At 39.6% G+C, this 18,663-nt stretch overlaps 1 protein-coding gene across 3 annotated transcripts in view; it reads right to left on the reverse strand.

Moving 5' to 3' along the window:
- The window catches only part of rbfox1 (RNA binding fox-1 homolog 1), a 457,674-nt gene that overhangs the window by 275,893 nt on the left and 163,118 nt on the right, over window positions 1–18,663 (reverse strand). For 2 of the 3 annotated variants that reach the window (XM_059979444.1, XM_059979446.1), the window contains exons 1-2: window positions 13,579–13,637; window positions 12,081–12,323 (exon numbers count right to left, since the gene is read on the reverse strand). In XM_059979444.1, coding sequence (XP_059835427.1) covers window positions 12,081–12,323; window positions 13,579–13,611 — 276 coding nt within the window. In that variant the 5' untranslated portion in view covers window positions 13,612–13,637. Of the gene's footprint in view, window positions 1–12,080; window positions 12,324–13,578; window positions 13,638–18,663 lie in introns of those variants that run through there. The other variant, XM_059979445.1, reaches the window with a different exon arrangement.

Here is an 18,663-nt window from a genome sequence, read left to right on the forward strand (position 1 = left end):
AATTGCTAACACAGGAGTCGTAATTTTAAGGTGATGGGAGGAAAGTATAGGAGGGATGTCAGAGGTAAGTTTTTATTTTACACAGAGAGTGGGCAGGTACATGGAACAAACACCCTGCCAGGGATGGTAGTAGAGGCAGAGGCAGATCTGTGTTGTTAGTAGAATTGGAATTCAATAGTCCAGAAAAAGGTCAGAATGGCACCATCATAGTCTCAAGGGCATCTGATAATAAGAGTTTTACTGCACATCTCTGAATTTAAGCTAAGAGTTCTTAGGCAATGTAACTGAGAAATGATTGAGCTAAGCTTCTGTTTTCCTCCTTCCGAATCTCATATAGCAAGCGACTTATTTGGTTCCTTCATTAAAAACTGAAGCTGTCACTTGCATGGGTAGGCAAACTTTTAGGATGTTTCCTTAGCAGGTCTTTCTCTTGTGGTTGAGAACAGTGAGAATCAAAGCTGCTGATGTAGATAGTTAACCTGCCAGTTTTTTACTGTATATTGTGAGGTAACCAAGCAATACAAGAAGAAAAGCCATCAGAACAGCAGTGTTTAAATCACAGTCACACTGGGGTAAGTGTACATGTTTATATACACACACACACACACACACACACTTTGTACTATGAAATGAATGCAAATAGTATTGTTCAAATTTGGAGTTAACATCAGCAGTAGGGCCAGACAGATAATTTTATGTTGGCAGCTTTTGTGACCCCTCTGTCTCATTTTTATTTAACTTCAACGGAACAGTAAACCTGGCAAGGTATAATACTTGCTGCCAATTTGCAATCACCCATTGTACATTGGTGCCAAAATCAAATTTCACAGCCGATGAGTCTGATTGTGAATGCTCACCTTGCTGCCAGGCTGAATGTTCGTCACACTGTGAAATCAATAAGGCTATTGATTCATGTCAGGCATCATCTCACCGAGGGTTTGCTTGGACTGCATCCGGAGATATTTAAGAAGTATCCAGTTCTGGAAACCAGACTTCAGAAAGGACGTGAAGGCTTTGGAGGGGGTATAGTAAAGATTTACTGGAGTGATTCCAGTGATGAGGGATTATAGTTACATGGACAGAGTAGAGACACTGGAATCTTTCCCCTCACAACAGAGGAGGGTAATAGAAGATACATTAGGTGAATTTAAAATTGTTAAGGGAAATATCACAAAAACTGGAAATCTAGCCCAATTAATGTAAAAAGATGTAAATGCCAATCTATGAATCAGACGCAATAATATATTCTTGCTTTATGATATTTTTGTCAGAGTTGATTACATTAAACTGATCCCTGCATATACACACAGTGGCCACTTTATTAGGTACATCTGTACACCTGCTCATTAATGCAAATATCTAATCAGCCAATCATGTGGCTGCAAGTCAATGCACAAAAACATGCAAACATGGTCAAGAAGTTCATTTCTTGCTCAGAACAAACATCAGAATGGGGAAGAAATGCGATTCAAGAGGCTTTGATTGTGGAATGATTATTTGCCAGAAGGGGTGGTTTGAGTATCTCGGAAACTGCTGATCGCCTGAGATTTTCATGCACAACAGTCTCTGGAGCTTACAGAGAATGGTGCAAAATACAATTTTAAAAATCCAGTGAGCCCCAGTTTTGTGGGTGAAAATACTTTGTTAATGAGACAGGTCAGAGGGGAATGGCTAGACTGGTTCAAGCTTAGAGGAAGGCGTGATTAACTTAAATAACCACATGTTACAACAGTGGTATGCAGAAGAGCATTTCTAAACGCACAGCACGTCAAACCTTGAAGTGGAAGTCTACAGCAGCAGAAGCCCATGAACATATTAAGTCACGTTGTTTAATTAATAGCTGTGGGATATGGCTCAGCCCTGTTAAAGAGAGGAGATCAAAGAGAGCAGGAGCAAAGTGCGAAAGCAAAGAAATGAGGGAGAACAGGCAAACCAAGGCAGGGTGAATAGGTCTGGTTTTAATGATCAAAAATTCAAAGTAAATTTATTATCAAAGTACATACTGTAAATGTCACCATATACAACCCCGAGATTTGTTTTCTTGTGGGCATACAGTAACAATAATAGCATCTGTGAAAGACCACAACCAACAGGGCGGACAACCAATGTGCAAAAGACAATAAACTGTGTAAATACAAAAACTACTAACAAAAATCGAGGACATGGGTGTGTTTCCTGTACTCCAGAATAGCTTAGTGAAGTGAAGATGAAACTTGTGTATGACCCTCAGCTGGGTCACAGGTCTGGTCCACAAATAGGGAACATTCAGAAGCTATGACTGAAATTTATGCCATAGAAGGCAGACAATAGACATAAAATAAAATTCAAAGAGGAAACTGTGAGTGATTTATAAAATGTGGTGCTGACATTCCGGCAAATCCCTTTAAGTCATGCAGGATTCACCACTTTCAGAAACCGCTCCTTATTTTATTGCAAGGACATTATGAAGTTCATACGTTGCATATTTCTGATGTAACTTTTGGGTCATGGTTAAGGTTATTGGCAAAGAAATGAAAGGGAACTTCCTTGATGGAATATGTGGTTAGGATTAGGAAGCTTTCCCTGTCTCCATGTAGAATTAGCAGAGCACTACAAAATGAGAATGGAAAAGGAGCGAAAAGGTCAGGGAAAGTTCCAGCAAATGGGGTTGCTATTCAAGTGTGTTCGATCCGAGTTAGTTGTCCAAATCTTCATTCAGTGGTGTGCATGTCACTAATTTGGAAAGAAATGTCTATATGTTTTTCTTCTATGAAACTGAAGATGTATTTATTTTCCAAATTGATCATTATTTCCAGGTTGTTTTATTTCACTCGAGAACTTCAAATGGTCACTTTCTTCTGTGAGTCATCCTTGTACATCAAACTCCAATCCCCATATGAGGGGAATCCTGTGCACACTTGAAGGGAAAAATTAGATCTTGTTGATTGGAATATTGGGCATTCCTGGAACAACCTGGTCAGCAGTGAACTTGACGGGTTTGCTGGTAATTTACGTATTTGTTCTTATGTTCATCCTTGAGCATCTCTTCACATCCTGTATGTCAGACAGTCCCAGCAATGTCAGCTCTCTAATCTATACCCCGCACTCTATAATTATCTCCACTGAAAATAATGGACCTTATCCTTCCCCCCAATACTATTAATAGATACCCCCAAACCTCCCCCATTGTAACTGCCCAACAGTTCTTCTTCCACTTCATTACCTCTATCCCTCTCTCTCCTTCCAACATACCTGGCTCCTGAATTTTGCACCCTTCCTTCAGTTACAGGCTATGATACTGAATTCAGTTCTAAAATGAACATCACGTGATCTGCTGCTCCTGAGACCTCGAGCCTTTAGATAGAATGAAACCAATTGCAGACCTTCTGCAACCAGATTAGTAATATTCCATCACGGTACTGGCCATCTTGCACATAGCATCAGAGTGCACCTGGATCTCTAGGCAATAACAATCACACAACAGACCATCTGGACCTTTAAGTCCATTCTAACTCCTTGCAAGGAGAATGCTATCATTCTATAACCCTACTCTCTCCTCTAGGTAGGCCTTTTTTTTTTATGAAGAACTAGTCCAATTGTATATTGAAAGCAATTTTAAAAATCTGAAGAAGGAAATCAGCAGGTCAAGCAGCATCGGTAGGAGGAAAGGAATCATTGACAATTTAGGTCGAAACTCAACATCAAGTTTTGTTTGTTGCTCTATGATCCAGCATCTGCAATCTCTTGTGTCTCTGAGTCTCCATTTTGAAAGCCACAATTGAATCTGCAACCTCCTACCCTTTCAGACAATGCACTCCACACTAACCACTAATTGCCCAAACAATTTTTTTCATGTTTTTTTTAAAAATTCTTAACCCATTCAACTTGGATCTTTGCCCTTTGTTTTTGGCTGTTCTCCAAGAACAAACGCTTCCTCTCCTTTCACATATCACACTTACTCTTAGTCTTCTCTGGTTCAAGGAAGCAGTCAAATTTCTCTAAATTTTTCCTGAGAAATTCCCCCATTTCTGGAGACATCTTAGTAAATATTTTCTGCATGCTGTCCAAGGTTTTCCCATCCTTTCTATAATACACTGACCATAAATGGATTAAATACTTTGATCATCACCAACCAGTTTGAAAAAGGTTCATCAAGACTCCGATGCTTTTTTCATTACATCCGTCAATTCATGAAACTATTTCCATTTGCTTTTCTAACCTGTCAAGCCACTTTCAAATATCTAACTACATAAGCATGCTGAATCACAAACAAGAGAAAATTTGGAGATGATGGAAATCAGAGCAACACACACAAAATGCTGGAGGAATTCAGCAGGCCAGGCAGCATCTATGGAAAAGAGTAAACAGTTGACGTTTTAGGCTGAAACCCTTCATCGCTCATCGGGACAGAAATGCTGAATCTTAATTTTCTTGTATTCCCTTGAGGTAAAGAAGCCTTACAAGCATAAAGGCTGGAGTTTGTTGTTTATGTCAGTAGTTCCATGCAAAACTGTCCATATTTATTTCTATAAATTCAGAAGTACTTAGCAAAAGTCCAAATCTTTTGACCAAGCTTTGCTGACAATATCATGATTTCCCCTAGGATTCAATTCCATTAGCCTCATCAACTACTTTTATCACCTCGTTTTAGTACTTATACAAACTCCTGTTGGTTTCCATTAATTTATCTATTCTCATCCAAGTGACTGCTAATTCTGGTCTTAATTGCATTTCTGCAGGCTTCCTCATTATGAAGGTTAAACTGGCTGGCGATAGTTGTTGAGATTACCTTTTGGAGCTCTGTGTGAAAGTACTGCTGCACTGCAGTACCGAGTGAGTGCATGGCTAAACTGAAAATGATGCGAACATAAGGGAAAGTATAATACATAGTATGCTTAAAAGAAAACTTCCATTCTGCTTCCTTAAAGCACCATTCTGTTTCCTCAACCTTTTCTTCAAATCTGACTTTTTGTTACCACATTTGAATGGTCTCCAATGTATTTCTTTCAAGAGGCTATGTTCTCCCACCTCTTCCCCTTTCAAGGATACATTTTGTTGAGACTGAATACACCCCATTATAGTGAGATTATAGTGAGAAACCAAAGTCTGAGAGATTTGTTTCAGAAGATCAAAACAATTTAACATTGGAAGGATGTTCAAAGTATTGGTTGGGATTCAGCAGTACAATTTCTTATCCTTTTTGAAACAAATATAAGGTTAATAATTTAAATCTAATCTTAGGAGCAACCATTCCAATTGAAAACAACCTACCATGTCTCCTAAGGGCTTATGAAATGGTTCAGTTAAATGAAACGTTCTCAGAAATGAATATGCAGTGGATGAATCTTATCATGTGTCTTCTTCATCCGTAAAATAATGCTTTCAGTCTTAATGCAGCTATGCAAGGAATCCCACCACCAAACAAATCTTTCCCTCTCTCCCCCCCCCCCCCACCACTTTCTGCTTTCTACAGGGATTGCTCCTTACGTGATACCCTTGCCCACTCGGCCCTTCCACTGATCTCCCTCCTGGCACTTACCCTTACAAGCAGAACAAGTGCTTCACCTGCTCTTACACCTCCTCCCTCACTACCATTCAGGGCCCAAATGGTCCTTCCAGGTGACGTGACACTTCACCTGTGAGTCTGTTGAGGTCATCTACTGTGTCCATTGGTCCCAGGGTGGCCTCCTATATGTTGGTGAGACCCGGCGTAGATTGGGAGACCGCTTCGCCAAGCACCTACTTCATCCGCCAGAAGTGGAATCTCCCAGTGACCACCCATTTTAATTCCACTTCCCATTCCCTTTCCGACATGTCCATCCACAGCCTCCTCCACTGTCGTGATGAGGCTACACTCAGGTTGGAGGAACAACACCTTGTATTCCATTTGGGTAGCAAATGAACATTGATTTCTCAAACTTCCACTTCTTGAACTAAATACCTCTATCAAGTCCCCCCTCAACCTTCTACTCTCCAAAGAATAAAGTCCTAACTTGTTCAACCTTTCCCTGTAACTTAGGTGCTGAAACCTAGGTAACATTCTAGTAAATCTTCTCTGTACTCTCTCTATTTTGTTGACATCTTTCCTATAATTCGGTGATCAGAACTGTACTCAATACTCCAAATTCAGCCTTACCAATGACTTGTACAATTTTAACATTACGTCCCAACTCCTATACTCAATGCTCTGATTTATAAAGGCCAACATACCAAAAGCTTTCTTCACCACCCTATCCACATGAGATTCCACCTTCAGGTAACTATGCACCATTATTCTTAGATCACTCTGTTCTACTGCATTCTTCAATGCCCTACCATTTACCATGTATGTTCTATTTGGATTATTCCTACCAAAATGTAGCACCTCACATTTATCAGCATTAAACTCCATCTGCCATCGCTCACCCCACTCTTTGAACTGGCCTAAATCTCTCTGCAAACTTTGAAAACCTACCTCTTTATCCACAATGCCACCTACCTTAGTATCATCTGCATACTTACTAATCCAATTTACCACCCCTTCATCCAGATCATTAATGTATATGACAAACAACATTGGAACCAGTACAAATCCCTGAGGCACACCACTAGTCACCGGCCTCCAACCTGACAAACAGTTATCCACCACTATTCTCTGGCATCTCTCATCCATCCACTGTTGAATCCATTTTACTATTTCAATATTAATACCTAATGACTGAACCTTCCTAACTAACCTTCCGTGTGGAACCTTGACAAAGGCCTTACTGAAGTCCATATAGACAACATCCAGTGCTTTACCCTCGTCAACTTTCCTTGTAACCTCTTCAAAAAATTCAATAAGATTTGTCAAACATGACCTTCCACACACAAATCCATGTTGACTGTTCCTAATCAGACCCTGTCTATCCAGATAATTATATATATATCATCTCTAAGAATATTTTCCATTAATTTACCCACCATTGATATAGCATGCTAAGTTTGAAATATTTATGTCACTACACATTTGTAGCCTTATGTGGAATCAATGGTTGACAAGGAGGTGCATAATATATTATATCTGCATATAGTTCCATCATCATTTGATCTTACTGTTGCTATTGAAAGTTATTCACATTTCATTCCAATGCTCTTTGCACTGACAGATTGCTTCTAAAATAGCCCAAATAAGTGAAGATAGATATGCAACTTAAGATAACGTGAATTATCAGAAATAATCAGCATTTAACTGAATGATTCAACTTTCTTTAACAACAAGCTTTCAGCAAATTTTGTGCATTGATTTAACCTGCACTATCTGTGGTTAAAAGTTGCCATGCAGGCCAGATAATTGCATATTTCAAATAAATTTCAATCTTCCCATGTCCTAATTCTCACTTTATAATGTGGCATTATGGAAAAGACTTTTTGGCTTACTAGTTAAAATTGATGCAGAGAAATTCAGCTTTCTGGGATTCTGCTAATATAATGTTTTATGCCATATTTCTTAATAATCACATTTATATGCTGATCTAAAAAGGAACTCTTTAAATTGTCTCAGAAAATCCTAATGCACCTTCAAGCGCTGATTTGAAAAGTATTAAAGTATCAAGTGAAATAATCAATTCTTTGTATTGTTTAAATTATCTATTTTCCTCCACTGCAGGCAGGAGAAGATAGTTAATCTATGATCAGCTCACTCTGCTTTTGTAAATTTCTGCCTATCTAAACAGTTTAGTTTGACTGTGACATTGCAGTTTGCAATTAAAATCTAACTTCACTTAAAGAGATGTACTCGTTTGTTAGCTGTGTGTCCTCAGATTATAATGGATATAATTGTTTTCAATATGTAGTATGGATTAAAATAATACCCAAGCAAAGCTAATTGTGGCACCTCAATGACATTGAATTGGGTTGAGACCAAATTTTGGGGTCAGAAATTTGTTTTGCCAATTGTCTTTATCTGTTAACTATATTTTACCAACTTTTTGTCAGCTTATGTTGGTGACACTCAAGAAGGTGATGGAGTATCACATGCACGGGGTAGAGTGGGGAGGAAAGGGATGCAAGCTCACTTCGTTGAGTCTTCATCACTTCTCTCAGCAAACCATTGAAAGGTATAGCATTGGCTTAAACGTAGAGACCTGCCTCATTCTTTGTTGTAAGGAAATATGGAAAATCTTGATTAACAATTGATCCACTGATAAAATAAAAATTGTGCGGAATGTCTGAAGGTAGGAACAAATGGAGGCAGAAAGCTATAGTTTATCCTCATAAAATCAACTGAATTCACGGTACTATATTAAATCTCCATATGCTCTTTCAATAGATGCACTGTGAAAAATACAATAAGCTGTCACATCAGGAGCCCAGGCTTTCCTGTATCCAACAAGATATCATTCTGCCTTACATAGGCAAAGTATACCTTTTGATACCTTGGTACGTCATATCTTGACATGGTCATTGTGACATATTTGATAATAAATCAAAAGCATTGTTTTGTTGATAATGTTGTCATGATTTGTATAATGAAAAGTATAAGCATATTTTTAGACGTTGTTGATTGAAGCAAATATCTGTGGTGGTGCTGCAATGAAACTAGAAATTCATAGGACCATCATACACAAAACACTGGATGATCTCATCAGGCCAGGCAGCATCTACAGAAAAAAAATACGTCAACATTTTGGGCCAAGATGTCAACTGTACTTTTTTCCATAGATGCTGCCTGGCCTTCTGAGATCCTCTAGTGTATTGTGTGTGTTGCTTGGATTTCCAGCATCTACAGACTCTCTCTTATTCATATGACCATGTTTTCTAGATGAATTATCTTATGTATTTCTTTACTTGCAAGGTAAACAGTTAATCAGGTCACTACAATATGTCAGTTTCTTGTTGGTCTAATATTAATAGACAATAGACAGTAGGTGCAGGAGTAGGCCATTCGGCCCTTCTAGCCAGCACCACCATTCACTGTGATCATGGCTGATCATACACAATCAGTACCCCGTTCCTGCCTTCTCCCCATATCCCTTGACCCCGCTATCTATAAGAGCTCTATCTAACTCTCTCTTGAATGCATCCAGAGACTTGGCCTCCACTGCCTTCTGGGGCAGAGCATTCCACATGTCCACCATTCTCTGGGTGAAAAAGTTTTTCCGCATCTCTGTTCTAAATGGCCTACCCCTTATTCTTAAACTGTGGCCTCTAGTTCTGGACTCACCCATCAGCGGGAACATTCTTCCTGCCTCCAGCGTGTCCATTCCCTTAATAATCTTACATGTTTCAATCAGATCCCCTCTCATCCTTCTAAATTCCAGTGTATACAAGCCCAGTCACTCCAATCTTTCAACATATGACAGTCCTGCCATTCTGGGAATTAACTTTCTGAACCTCCACTGCACTCCCTCAATAGCAAGAATGTCCTTCCTCAAATTTGGAGACCAAAACTGCACACAATACTCCAGGTGGGGTCTCACCAGGGCCCTGTACAGCTGCAGAAGGACCTCTTTACTCCTATACTCAATTCCTCTTGTTATAAAAGCCAGCGTGCCATTAGCTTTCTTAACTGCCTGCTGTACTTGCATGCTTGCTTTCATTGGCTGATGTACAAGAACACCTAGATCTCATTGTACTTCCCCTTTTCCTAACTTGACTCCATTTAGATAGTAATCTGCCTTCCTGTTCTTGCCACCAAAGTGGATAACCTCACATTTATCCACATTAAACTGAATCTGCCATACAATTGCCCACTCACCCAACCTGTCCAAGTCACCCTGCATTCTCATAACATCCTCCTGACATTTCACACTGCCACACAGCTTTGTGTCATCAGCAAATTTGCTAATGTTACTTTTAATCCCTTCATCTAAATCATTAATGTATATTGTAAACAGCTGCGGTCTCAGCACCAAACCTTGTGGTACCCCACTGGTCACAGCCTGCCATTCCAAAAGGGACCTGTTAATCGCTACTGTTTCCTGTCAGCCAACCAAATTTCAACCCATGTCAGTACTCTGCCGCCAATACCATTTTCCCTAATTTTGCCCACTAATCTCCTATGTGGGACTTTATCAAAAGCTTTCTGGAAGTCCAGGTACTCTACATCCACTGGCTCTCCCTTGTCCATTTTCATAGTTACATTCTCAAAAAACTCCAGAAGATTAGTCAAGCATGATTTTCCCTTCATAAATCCATGCTGACTCGGACTGATCCTTCTACTGCTATCCAAATGTGTCGTGATTTCCTCTTTTATAATTGACTCCAGCATCTTACCCACCACTGAAGTCAGGCTAACCGGTCTACAATTCCCTGTTTTCTCTCTCCCTCCTTTCTTGAAAAGTGGGACAACATTAGCCACCCTCCAATCAGCAGGAACTTTTCCTGAATCTATAGAACATTGGAAAATGATTACCAATGCGTCCACGAATTCTACAGCCACTTCTTTAAGTACCCTGGGATACAGACTATCAGGTCCCAGGGACTTTGATCAGCCTTCAGACTCAACAGTCTATCCAACACCGTTTCTTGCCTAATATAAATTTCCTTCAGTTCATCCTTTACCCTAGTTCCTTTGACCACTATTACATCTGGGAGATTGTTTGTGTCTTCCCTAGTGAAGACAGATCCAAAGTACCTGTTCAACTCGTCTGCCATTTTCTTGTTCCCCATATTAAATTCACCCGTTTCTGTCTTCAATAGCCCAATTTTGGTCTTAACTATTTTTTTGCTATTCACATACCTCAAGAAGCTTTATGATCCTCCTTTATATTCCTGGCTAGTTTATCTTCGTACCTCATTTTTTTCTTGGCGTATTGCCTTTTTTGTTATCTTCTGTTGCTCTAAAAGCTTCCCAGTCCTCTGGTTTCCCACTCATCTTTGCTATGTTATACTTCTTCTCTTTTATTTTTATACTGCCCTTTACTTCCCTCGTCAGCCACGGCCTCCCCTTACTCCCCTTAGGATCTTTCTTCTTCTTTGGAATGAACTGATCCTGCACCTTCTGCATTATTCCCAGAAATACCTGCCATTTTTCTTCCACTGTCTTCCCTGCTAGGGTATTGTTCCATTGAACTTTGGCCAACTCCTCCCTCATAGCTCCATAGTTCCCTTTGTTCAACTGTAATACTGACACATCCAATTTTCCCTTCTCCTTCTCAAATTGTAGGTTAAAACATATCATATTATGGTCACTACCTCCTAATGGTTCCTTTACCTCGAGGTCCCTGATCAAATCCGGTTCATTGCACAACACTAAATCTAGAATTGCCTTCTCCCTGGTAGGCTCCAGTACAAGCTGTTCTAAGAATCCATCTCGGAGGCACTCCACAAACTCCCTTTCTTGGGGTCCAGTACCATTCTGATTCTCCCAGTCTACCTGCAAGTTGAAATCCCCCATAACAACTGTATCATTACCAAAAACTAATGCATTTATAATAAAAATTTCATTAGCAAAAGATTGAAATTTATTATAGAATAAAAATAATATGTCTCTTTGGCTCAAATCACACATGGTCTGTCCAGCTCCATTTTGAATGCTACCAAGCATGTCACAACTATAGAGGGTCAGACTGACTGCAATGTGTTTTGAGTAACATGCTAAGAGCACTGGTACTCAAAGTTGCCCATTTCTTCAGGGAGAATCTGGCTGTCAAACATAAACTTAAAGTCAAACTTTCTGGGTGGTATCACTTTATTGCCAGTCATAAAGCCAGTGGTAACTTGAGGTTACCTTGAAGTAACAACACTTAAAGAAGGCACACTTGTTCTGATCAGTGTTGGAGAAACACCTATTATAGTTACACACACCTGACTCAAGAATGTGAAAATCATTATGGTGCAATTTGTGTGCAGAAGATGAGCCATGGTTCTTTAACCTTTATATTCTTGTCACAACCTATTTTTTAACAAAAGGTACAATTTTGTAATAAGGTGCGTGTGTATAACCTGAAATGCCAAAATATGGTTCGGTCATAAAGACAAAAGTGATATCCAAACTCCAATTCACAATCAATAGATCTTCCTGTATTAATGAATTCAGCCAATATTAATTAACTAATAAATACCAAAATAAAATGCAGACAACCCAGAAATATTGTGGCTCTAACTTGTGGACACAAAAGTAGAAAATTGGCACTTACTGTGGCTGTTCCGGACACGGTTTGTGCATTTGTGTCGGTACCGCTCTGTTCTGAGTGTGTCTGGGCAGTAGGGTACATGTTTAACGTGTGCTCAGGAACTGTGGTCTGGCCTGTGTAGTCCGGGGCTGGATGGGGATGTGGAGCTGTGTATTCTGTTGGGATCCCATTCTGAGGTGGAGCAAACTGAGCTGACGCATAAGGCTGCGCCATAGTGTCAGGGGGTGCTGTGGCTTCCTGGTTACCCTGTGGATCAGAGGAAAGAATAAAATGAACAGAATTAAAGACAGGGAAAACTCATTTCCAGGTGTAGTTCACATGCTAATTTCTCACATTTGTCTTTTCCCTCAGCCATGAAACAGCTGTTGTGTGGACCCTGCAGACTCTAATTAACATCATCAATGCTTTCAATCCAGCCCCCACCCCTAATTAATATTCATGCTTTCACACTTTGTGATAATTACTACCAACATTTAATTAGAAGCACTAAATTCTCACACATTACCTCGGCACCCACAGCATCATGCAGCTGAAAACTCAAATGTTTAGTACAAATGTGAAACTGTTTATAGTGTGATGTCTCAGCAGCATCTGACACTGTGGGGTTTGTTATTGAAGTCATCAGGTTTTTTTTAAGCTGCTTTGGGGCTTGGAATCCCTTATAAAGTAGTTGTTGGCAGCAGAGGAGAAGAACAAAGGGTGGCAGACTGTCAGGCTTTGCTAAATGTGCTGGCCCAAATCTAATGAAAACCACATTTAGCTCGAAAATATGCTTTACGTGGCGCAGTTAAAAATACAGTTTATTGCTTTCAGCTTGAAGGCAAGCAATCATATAACTAAAAACGAGGCTAATCATATCGAAGTCTATGCAGACCTAACATTTTTTTTCAAAAACCCTTTTAAGTTATCAGTCTGACACAGCTCTGAAGGCTTCATAAAACTCTTCTGCCACATAAAAGGTCTAAGTGGCCGATCTTCAAAAAAGTGATTCAGAGCTTCCTTTGCTTTCTGTAGTCAATTATGTTGGATTTTTGTGACAATCAGTAAGGACACAAGACACTTAGTGTCAGCATTCAAACACCAAGGATTTGCAGCTTACATTGAAAGGCTGCGAGGTTGATGTAAATTATATTAAATAAAACTACCATACCATCGGGAGAGCAATGTGGGCTCACACGCGATAGCAGAATTCCCTTGTGTAGCAGTGAAATGAACAATAATCCAGCAACTCTGTAGAGCTTCCAGGGAAAACCTGCTGCCACGCTTGCATTACTGAGCCTTAATGGTATACTGTATTCTGTAATGCTGCTGAACACCAAGAGACCAAAAGCAGTACCACAGAATAACTGCTGCGCTTACAGTACGGACGATTCTCTCTTGTGCAGAGTCTCTCACACAGGACCTGCACTACTGGCACCAGTTTCACAATTCAGACACTCCCTGGTTTCCATCCCGCCTCAAACCTACAAGCTGAAGCAAAAGAAAACAGAAATAAAAATACCTGCTGCACCATCTTGCTCTCTTTTTCCTCCATAAACTTATAAGCTGCAATACTAGGCCCTAAAGCATCTGCCAAAAGCAAACATTAATTATGGATGAAGGCGTGTGTGAGCATGTGTATGTTGGGGAGGGGGTGTGGGTGGGTGGTGAACTTCTGCATTGTTTTTGACCTCCCACTCAACATCTGACTACTCCCAAACCTGAAACATATGGGTCTTCCTGCCAGACTTTACCCTAGTTAATCACAAGAGGCCACTCCTCTGACAACTGCTACCAGATACAGTGCTCTAACAACTGCCAGACATTTTGATACAGTAACACAAAGCAGCGCGAGCTTCTGCATTCTTTGGCTGCCTTAACTGAAGCTTTAAGCAAAGAGTATTTTTTCCCCATGTTTGATGTTATGGTCACATGCTTTCACACAAAATAAAGCAGAACGCTATTTCTGCTTCAAGCCACTTTAGATACAAATCTTATTAATGAAGAAATACAATGATCAAATGCAGACATGTCTGTAGCACTGCATTACCATAACTAATTTATCACACTTATAAGAGCGAGCAACTCTGGAAATATTTTCCAATGCAGCAATATACAGTAAACTGGTAGATTCTAGCCCTCCATCCTTCCTTATTTAAAAAAATACACATGGGTGGTGTGTAGAATGACAGAAAAGTTGCAGCATCATGAAAGCCATTCAACCCTTCAGTCCTATGCTAATTCGATACAAGAGCAATCATGTTGGACTTATATCCATGCCTTCTCCTCAGAATCCTAGAAATTCTTTCGGTTCAGATACTTATTTATCTCCCCTTTGGACAACACAACTGAATCTACTTCTACTACTGTCCCTTGCTGAGAAATATTTTATTCCCCTCAAGCCACTTTTGATTCTTTTATCTTCATTCTACATTCCCTCTTTCTCGACCTCGCCTCCCAGGAGAACAGCTTTTCTCCACCTGCTCAGTCAATAACAATCATTCCTTTAAATACCTCTTTCAGATTCCCTTGCTATCAAAAGAACATTTCCAGCTTCTTAAGTGTATCCGCATCAGTAAGATTTTCGGCCCTGATTCATTCTCTTTGAACCTTCGGTACTCCCGAGAGAACCTTTAAACCTTTCCTAAACTGTGATGTCCAGAACTGGACACAATGCTGCAATTACTTACAAAAGCAATATTCTCAAATATGGAATTACTGAAAATTAAGTTTTTCATCCTTATTTTTACATAGGAAAGATCACGGAAATTTGGGCTGCGGAAAGTTGGTTAAGAGATAGGAACTGAGGCAGGTCAACCAAGGGGCAGAGCAGAGGGACTAAGTGTCTTACTCCCCCTCCTTATTGTCTGATATTCTTACGTAGTCAATATCACCCATAAGGATTTTTTTTAAATGCATAAATTTTATGAGCTGGACAATCCTTTATATATCAGGGATACATGGCTAGCTACATGACAGATAAAGCTAGATCGTAATTGGAATCACCATAAGATAGATTTGCATGACCACTCACACTTTATGATCAAAATTGTAATACATTATGCTGCAAATTTAATTTATCATCTAGGAATGAAACAGTGGTTGACTCTCTTTGTATTAATTTCTTCATGTTTTTTCTCTCTCTCCCCTTTGAAAATATCAGTTGAAACTGTTGCATCATTCATTCATGATTCCAAAAATCAATAATATGAATCTTTTGCATAGCCTTAACATATGGTAATAACATTTTGATTTCCGGAATAGGATGGAGACTGGATCAGTAGCTCCTGTACTAAATAATGGAAAGTCCATCGATGCATTGACTGAGTTCCCTTCACCATTTTGGTCGTAAAGGGATCAGCTTTGCTTCCAAAGAAGCTTCTTTAAGTCTTTGATACCAGCAGAAATAGCCAGTTATGCAGCCACAACACAAAAATGAATGAACACTGCCTTGACAGACTTATAAAGAGACAGAAGATGTAAACTGAAAAATAACCACAATAGGCAGAAAAGTAGTTTAAGTGCAGCTGAAAGCCTTGAGTCCTTAATTTACGGAACATCTTCAAGATTAGATAAAATAGCCAATTGCACAGATATATCCAAAGTAATTTCAATTAAAAATAGATCAGTTGCACAATAATTGAATTGGAATATGAGAAATAGAATCAGGAGTGGATCAAATGGCCCCTCATCGCTGCTCTGCCTGTCATGGCTGAACTTACACCTCAGTGCAATGCTCCCATATTTGAGTCTGTCGGTCTCTGAGCAACATTGTAACCGATTGAGTTCCTACAAACTATATTTTAATTCCCTAGTTACATAGTAGAACTTTAATAGACACTCAGTGGCCACTTTATTAGGTTCAGGAGTGGAACCCAGTTTGGCCTTCTGCTGCGTCCATGTGCTGTGCATTCAGGGCTGCTCTTCTGCACATCACTGCTGTAACGCATAGTTTTTTGAATTACTGTTTGCTTCCTGTCAGCTTGAACCCGTCTGGCCATTATCACTCACAGAACTGCCATTCACTGAATTTATTTTTTTGTTTTTTGCACCATTCTCTGTAAATTCTAGAGAGTGCTGTGCGTGGAAGATCCAGGAGAACATCAGTCTCTGAGATACTCCAATCACCCCATCTGGCACCAACAATCATTCCACAGTCAAAGTTACTCAGATCACATTTCTTCCCCATTCTGATGTTTGGCCTGAACAACAAATGAACCTCTTGACCATGCTTGCATGCTTTTATGAAATGAATTACTGCCCCATGATTTGCTAATCAGATATTTGCATTAACCAGCAGGTGTGCCGATGTACGTAACAAAGTGGCCACTGAGTGTGTATCTTTGGATTGTTCATCCTTCGCTTCAGATTATAGTCCTGCATTTCAACCACTACACTACCACTTACAGACATTTACACTACACGTCGCATCCACAAAGCAAACAGTATTATGAAGGACCCCATGCACCCCTCATACAAACTCTTCTCCCTCCTGCCATCTGGGAAAAGGCACCGAAGCATTCGGGCTCTCACGACCAGACTGTGTAACAGTTTCTTCCCCCAAGCTATCAGACTCCTTGATACCCAGAGTCTGGACTGATACCAACTTACTGTCCTCTGCTCTGCCAATTGTCTTGTTTATTACTTATTATAATGCCTGCACTGTTTTGAGTACTTTATGCAGACCTAGGTAGGTCTGCAGTCTAGTGTAGTTTTTTTTCTGTGTTGTTTTTACGTAGTTCAGTGTAGTTTTTGTATTGTTTCATGTAGCACCTTGGTCCTGAAAAAACATTGTCTCGTTTTTATTGTGTACTGTACCTGCAGTTATGGTTGAAATGACAACAAAAAGTGACTTGACTTGACTTACATTTCAATCAATAAAACATCGTGCGAAATATCAAATAAGAGATTTCATTCCTTTATCTGATTTTCTAATTTCTTACTGTTATTAGCAGCTTACACATTATCCCATTCTACATCAGCAGAGAAATTCTGAGTGAATCCATTCACTCAAATGCCTCTTCTCTCTGGGTGAAGGCTATTACATAACCAAAGGATAGATCTTGCAACATGGTCAATCATGAAACCGTGTATTATATTGCTGTAGGAGCAAAATACTAATTAAATGCTGTTTGAGTTCATTACTAACAAGGTGACAATTGGTTTCATTTTTTGAGGCTGTTTAATTTGTAACTTTAATTAAGTTAGTTTGCAGCGAGAGTCATTTTCTTAAGTCTGTATGACAAACCTTTTATGACCCACATGATTTCATATAATGCTTAAGTGGTTCACTCATCCATTTTCCCATACCTGTGAATCACTTTTATACCTTACAGATTTCTCAGACTTCTACAGTACCTTACCCCGTGGCACAGATGTTGAAGCAGCTGTCTCACAGCTCCAGCAGCCTGGGTTCACCTTGCACCTTACCATCTACCTGCACTATACTGTTACACTTTATTCTGCACTCTGTCATTGTCTTACCCTGAACAACCTCAATGTGCTGTTGCATTGATTTGATCCAAATGAATAGTATGCAAATAAAAGATTATTTATTTGAACTGTAACTTGGTACATGTGTCTATTGTAAACAAATTTACCAAATTTCCAGTCATGATTTCCTAACCCTACCCAGCAATGCAGTCTGTGGTTTTCTCTCACACTCCAAAGATGTATGCATTGATAGGTCAGATGGCCACTGTAAGTGATCTCAAGTGTGCAAAGGGTTGCAGAATCTGGAGGTGTCAATCAGTTCATCAAACTGAGTGCCTGACCATGCATACTGAAAGGCCTGTTCCCTTACCGTTTTACTAAAGATGTCTTGAGCATGGTTCCGTTTTGGAGGGATCACACATCATTACCTCCAATACTTGTTGCAGCACAAAGTTTGACATCTGTCCCTGGATATCTATCAAGGAAGTGCTGTAAATTATTTTTTAAAAAGATGCTTTATAAAGGAACTGGATTAAGGGCTTTGTGCTTTATGTCTGATTTATCTCCGCTTTGTTGCTAAGATTAAACACCTAGCCCATTAAATATAATTTAACTTTGGCTAGATCTGGTTTGAATAGTCTCTGTTGAAGGTACTGGTCTTCTAATGTAATACCGGTGTATGTTTCTGTTTCTGCCAGGATCAAAAGACCCAATAATGTATTGTAGATTTTATGTTAAGGCCAGCCAATGACATTGATAAAGTTGGTTTTAATTAAGTTTTCTTCTATATAATAATGTTATGCTGTATACAGAAATGAAGTTGAAGCCAGAAAAATTATATATAATTTCAATCTCCCAACATATATGCAGTGAAGATCCTAACTGTCACAATATCTTTTATGATTCCAATGACTTACAGACCCCAGTCAGTCCGGATTGGCAACAACATCTCTTCCACAATCTCCATCAGCATATGTGCACAACAGGGATGTGTGCTTAGTTCCCAGCTCTACTCACTTTATACTTATGTCTGTGCAGCTAAGCATAGCGGTAATGCCGTATTTGTTTGCAGATAACATCACTGTCATTGGCTGAATCAAACGTTGCGATGAATCAGCACATCGGAGTGAAATTGAAAATCTGGCTAAGTAGTGCCACAGCAACAATCTCTCAC

The sequence above is a fragment of the Hypanus sabinus genome, chromosome 9 (genome assembly GCF_030144855.1).
Source record: "Hypanus sabinus isolate sHypSab1 chromosome 9, sHypSab1.hap1, whole genome shotgun sequence".
Taxonomy (NCBI): Eukaryota; Metazoa; Chordata; class Chondrichthyes; order Myliobatiformes; family Dasyatidae; genus Hypanus; species Hypanus sabinus.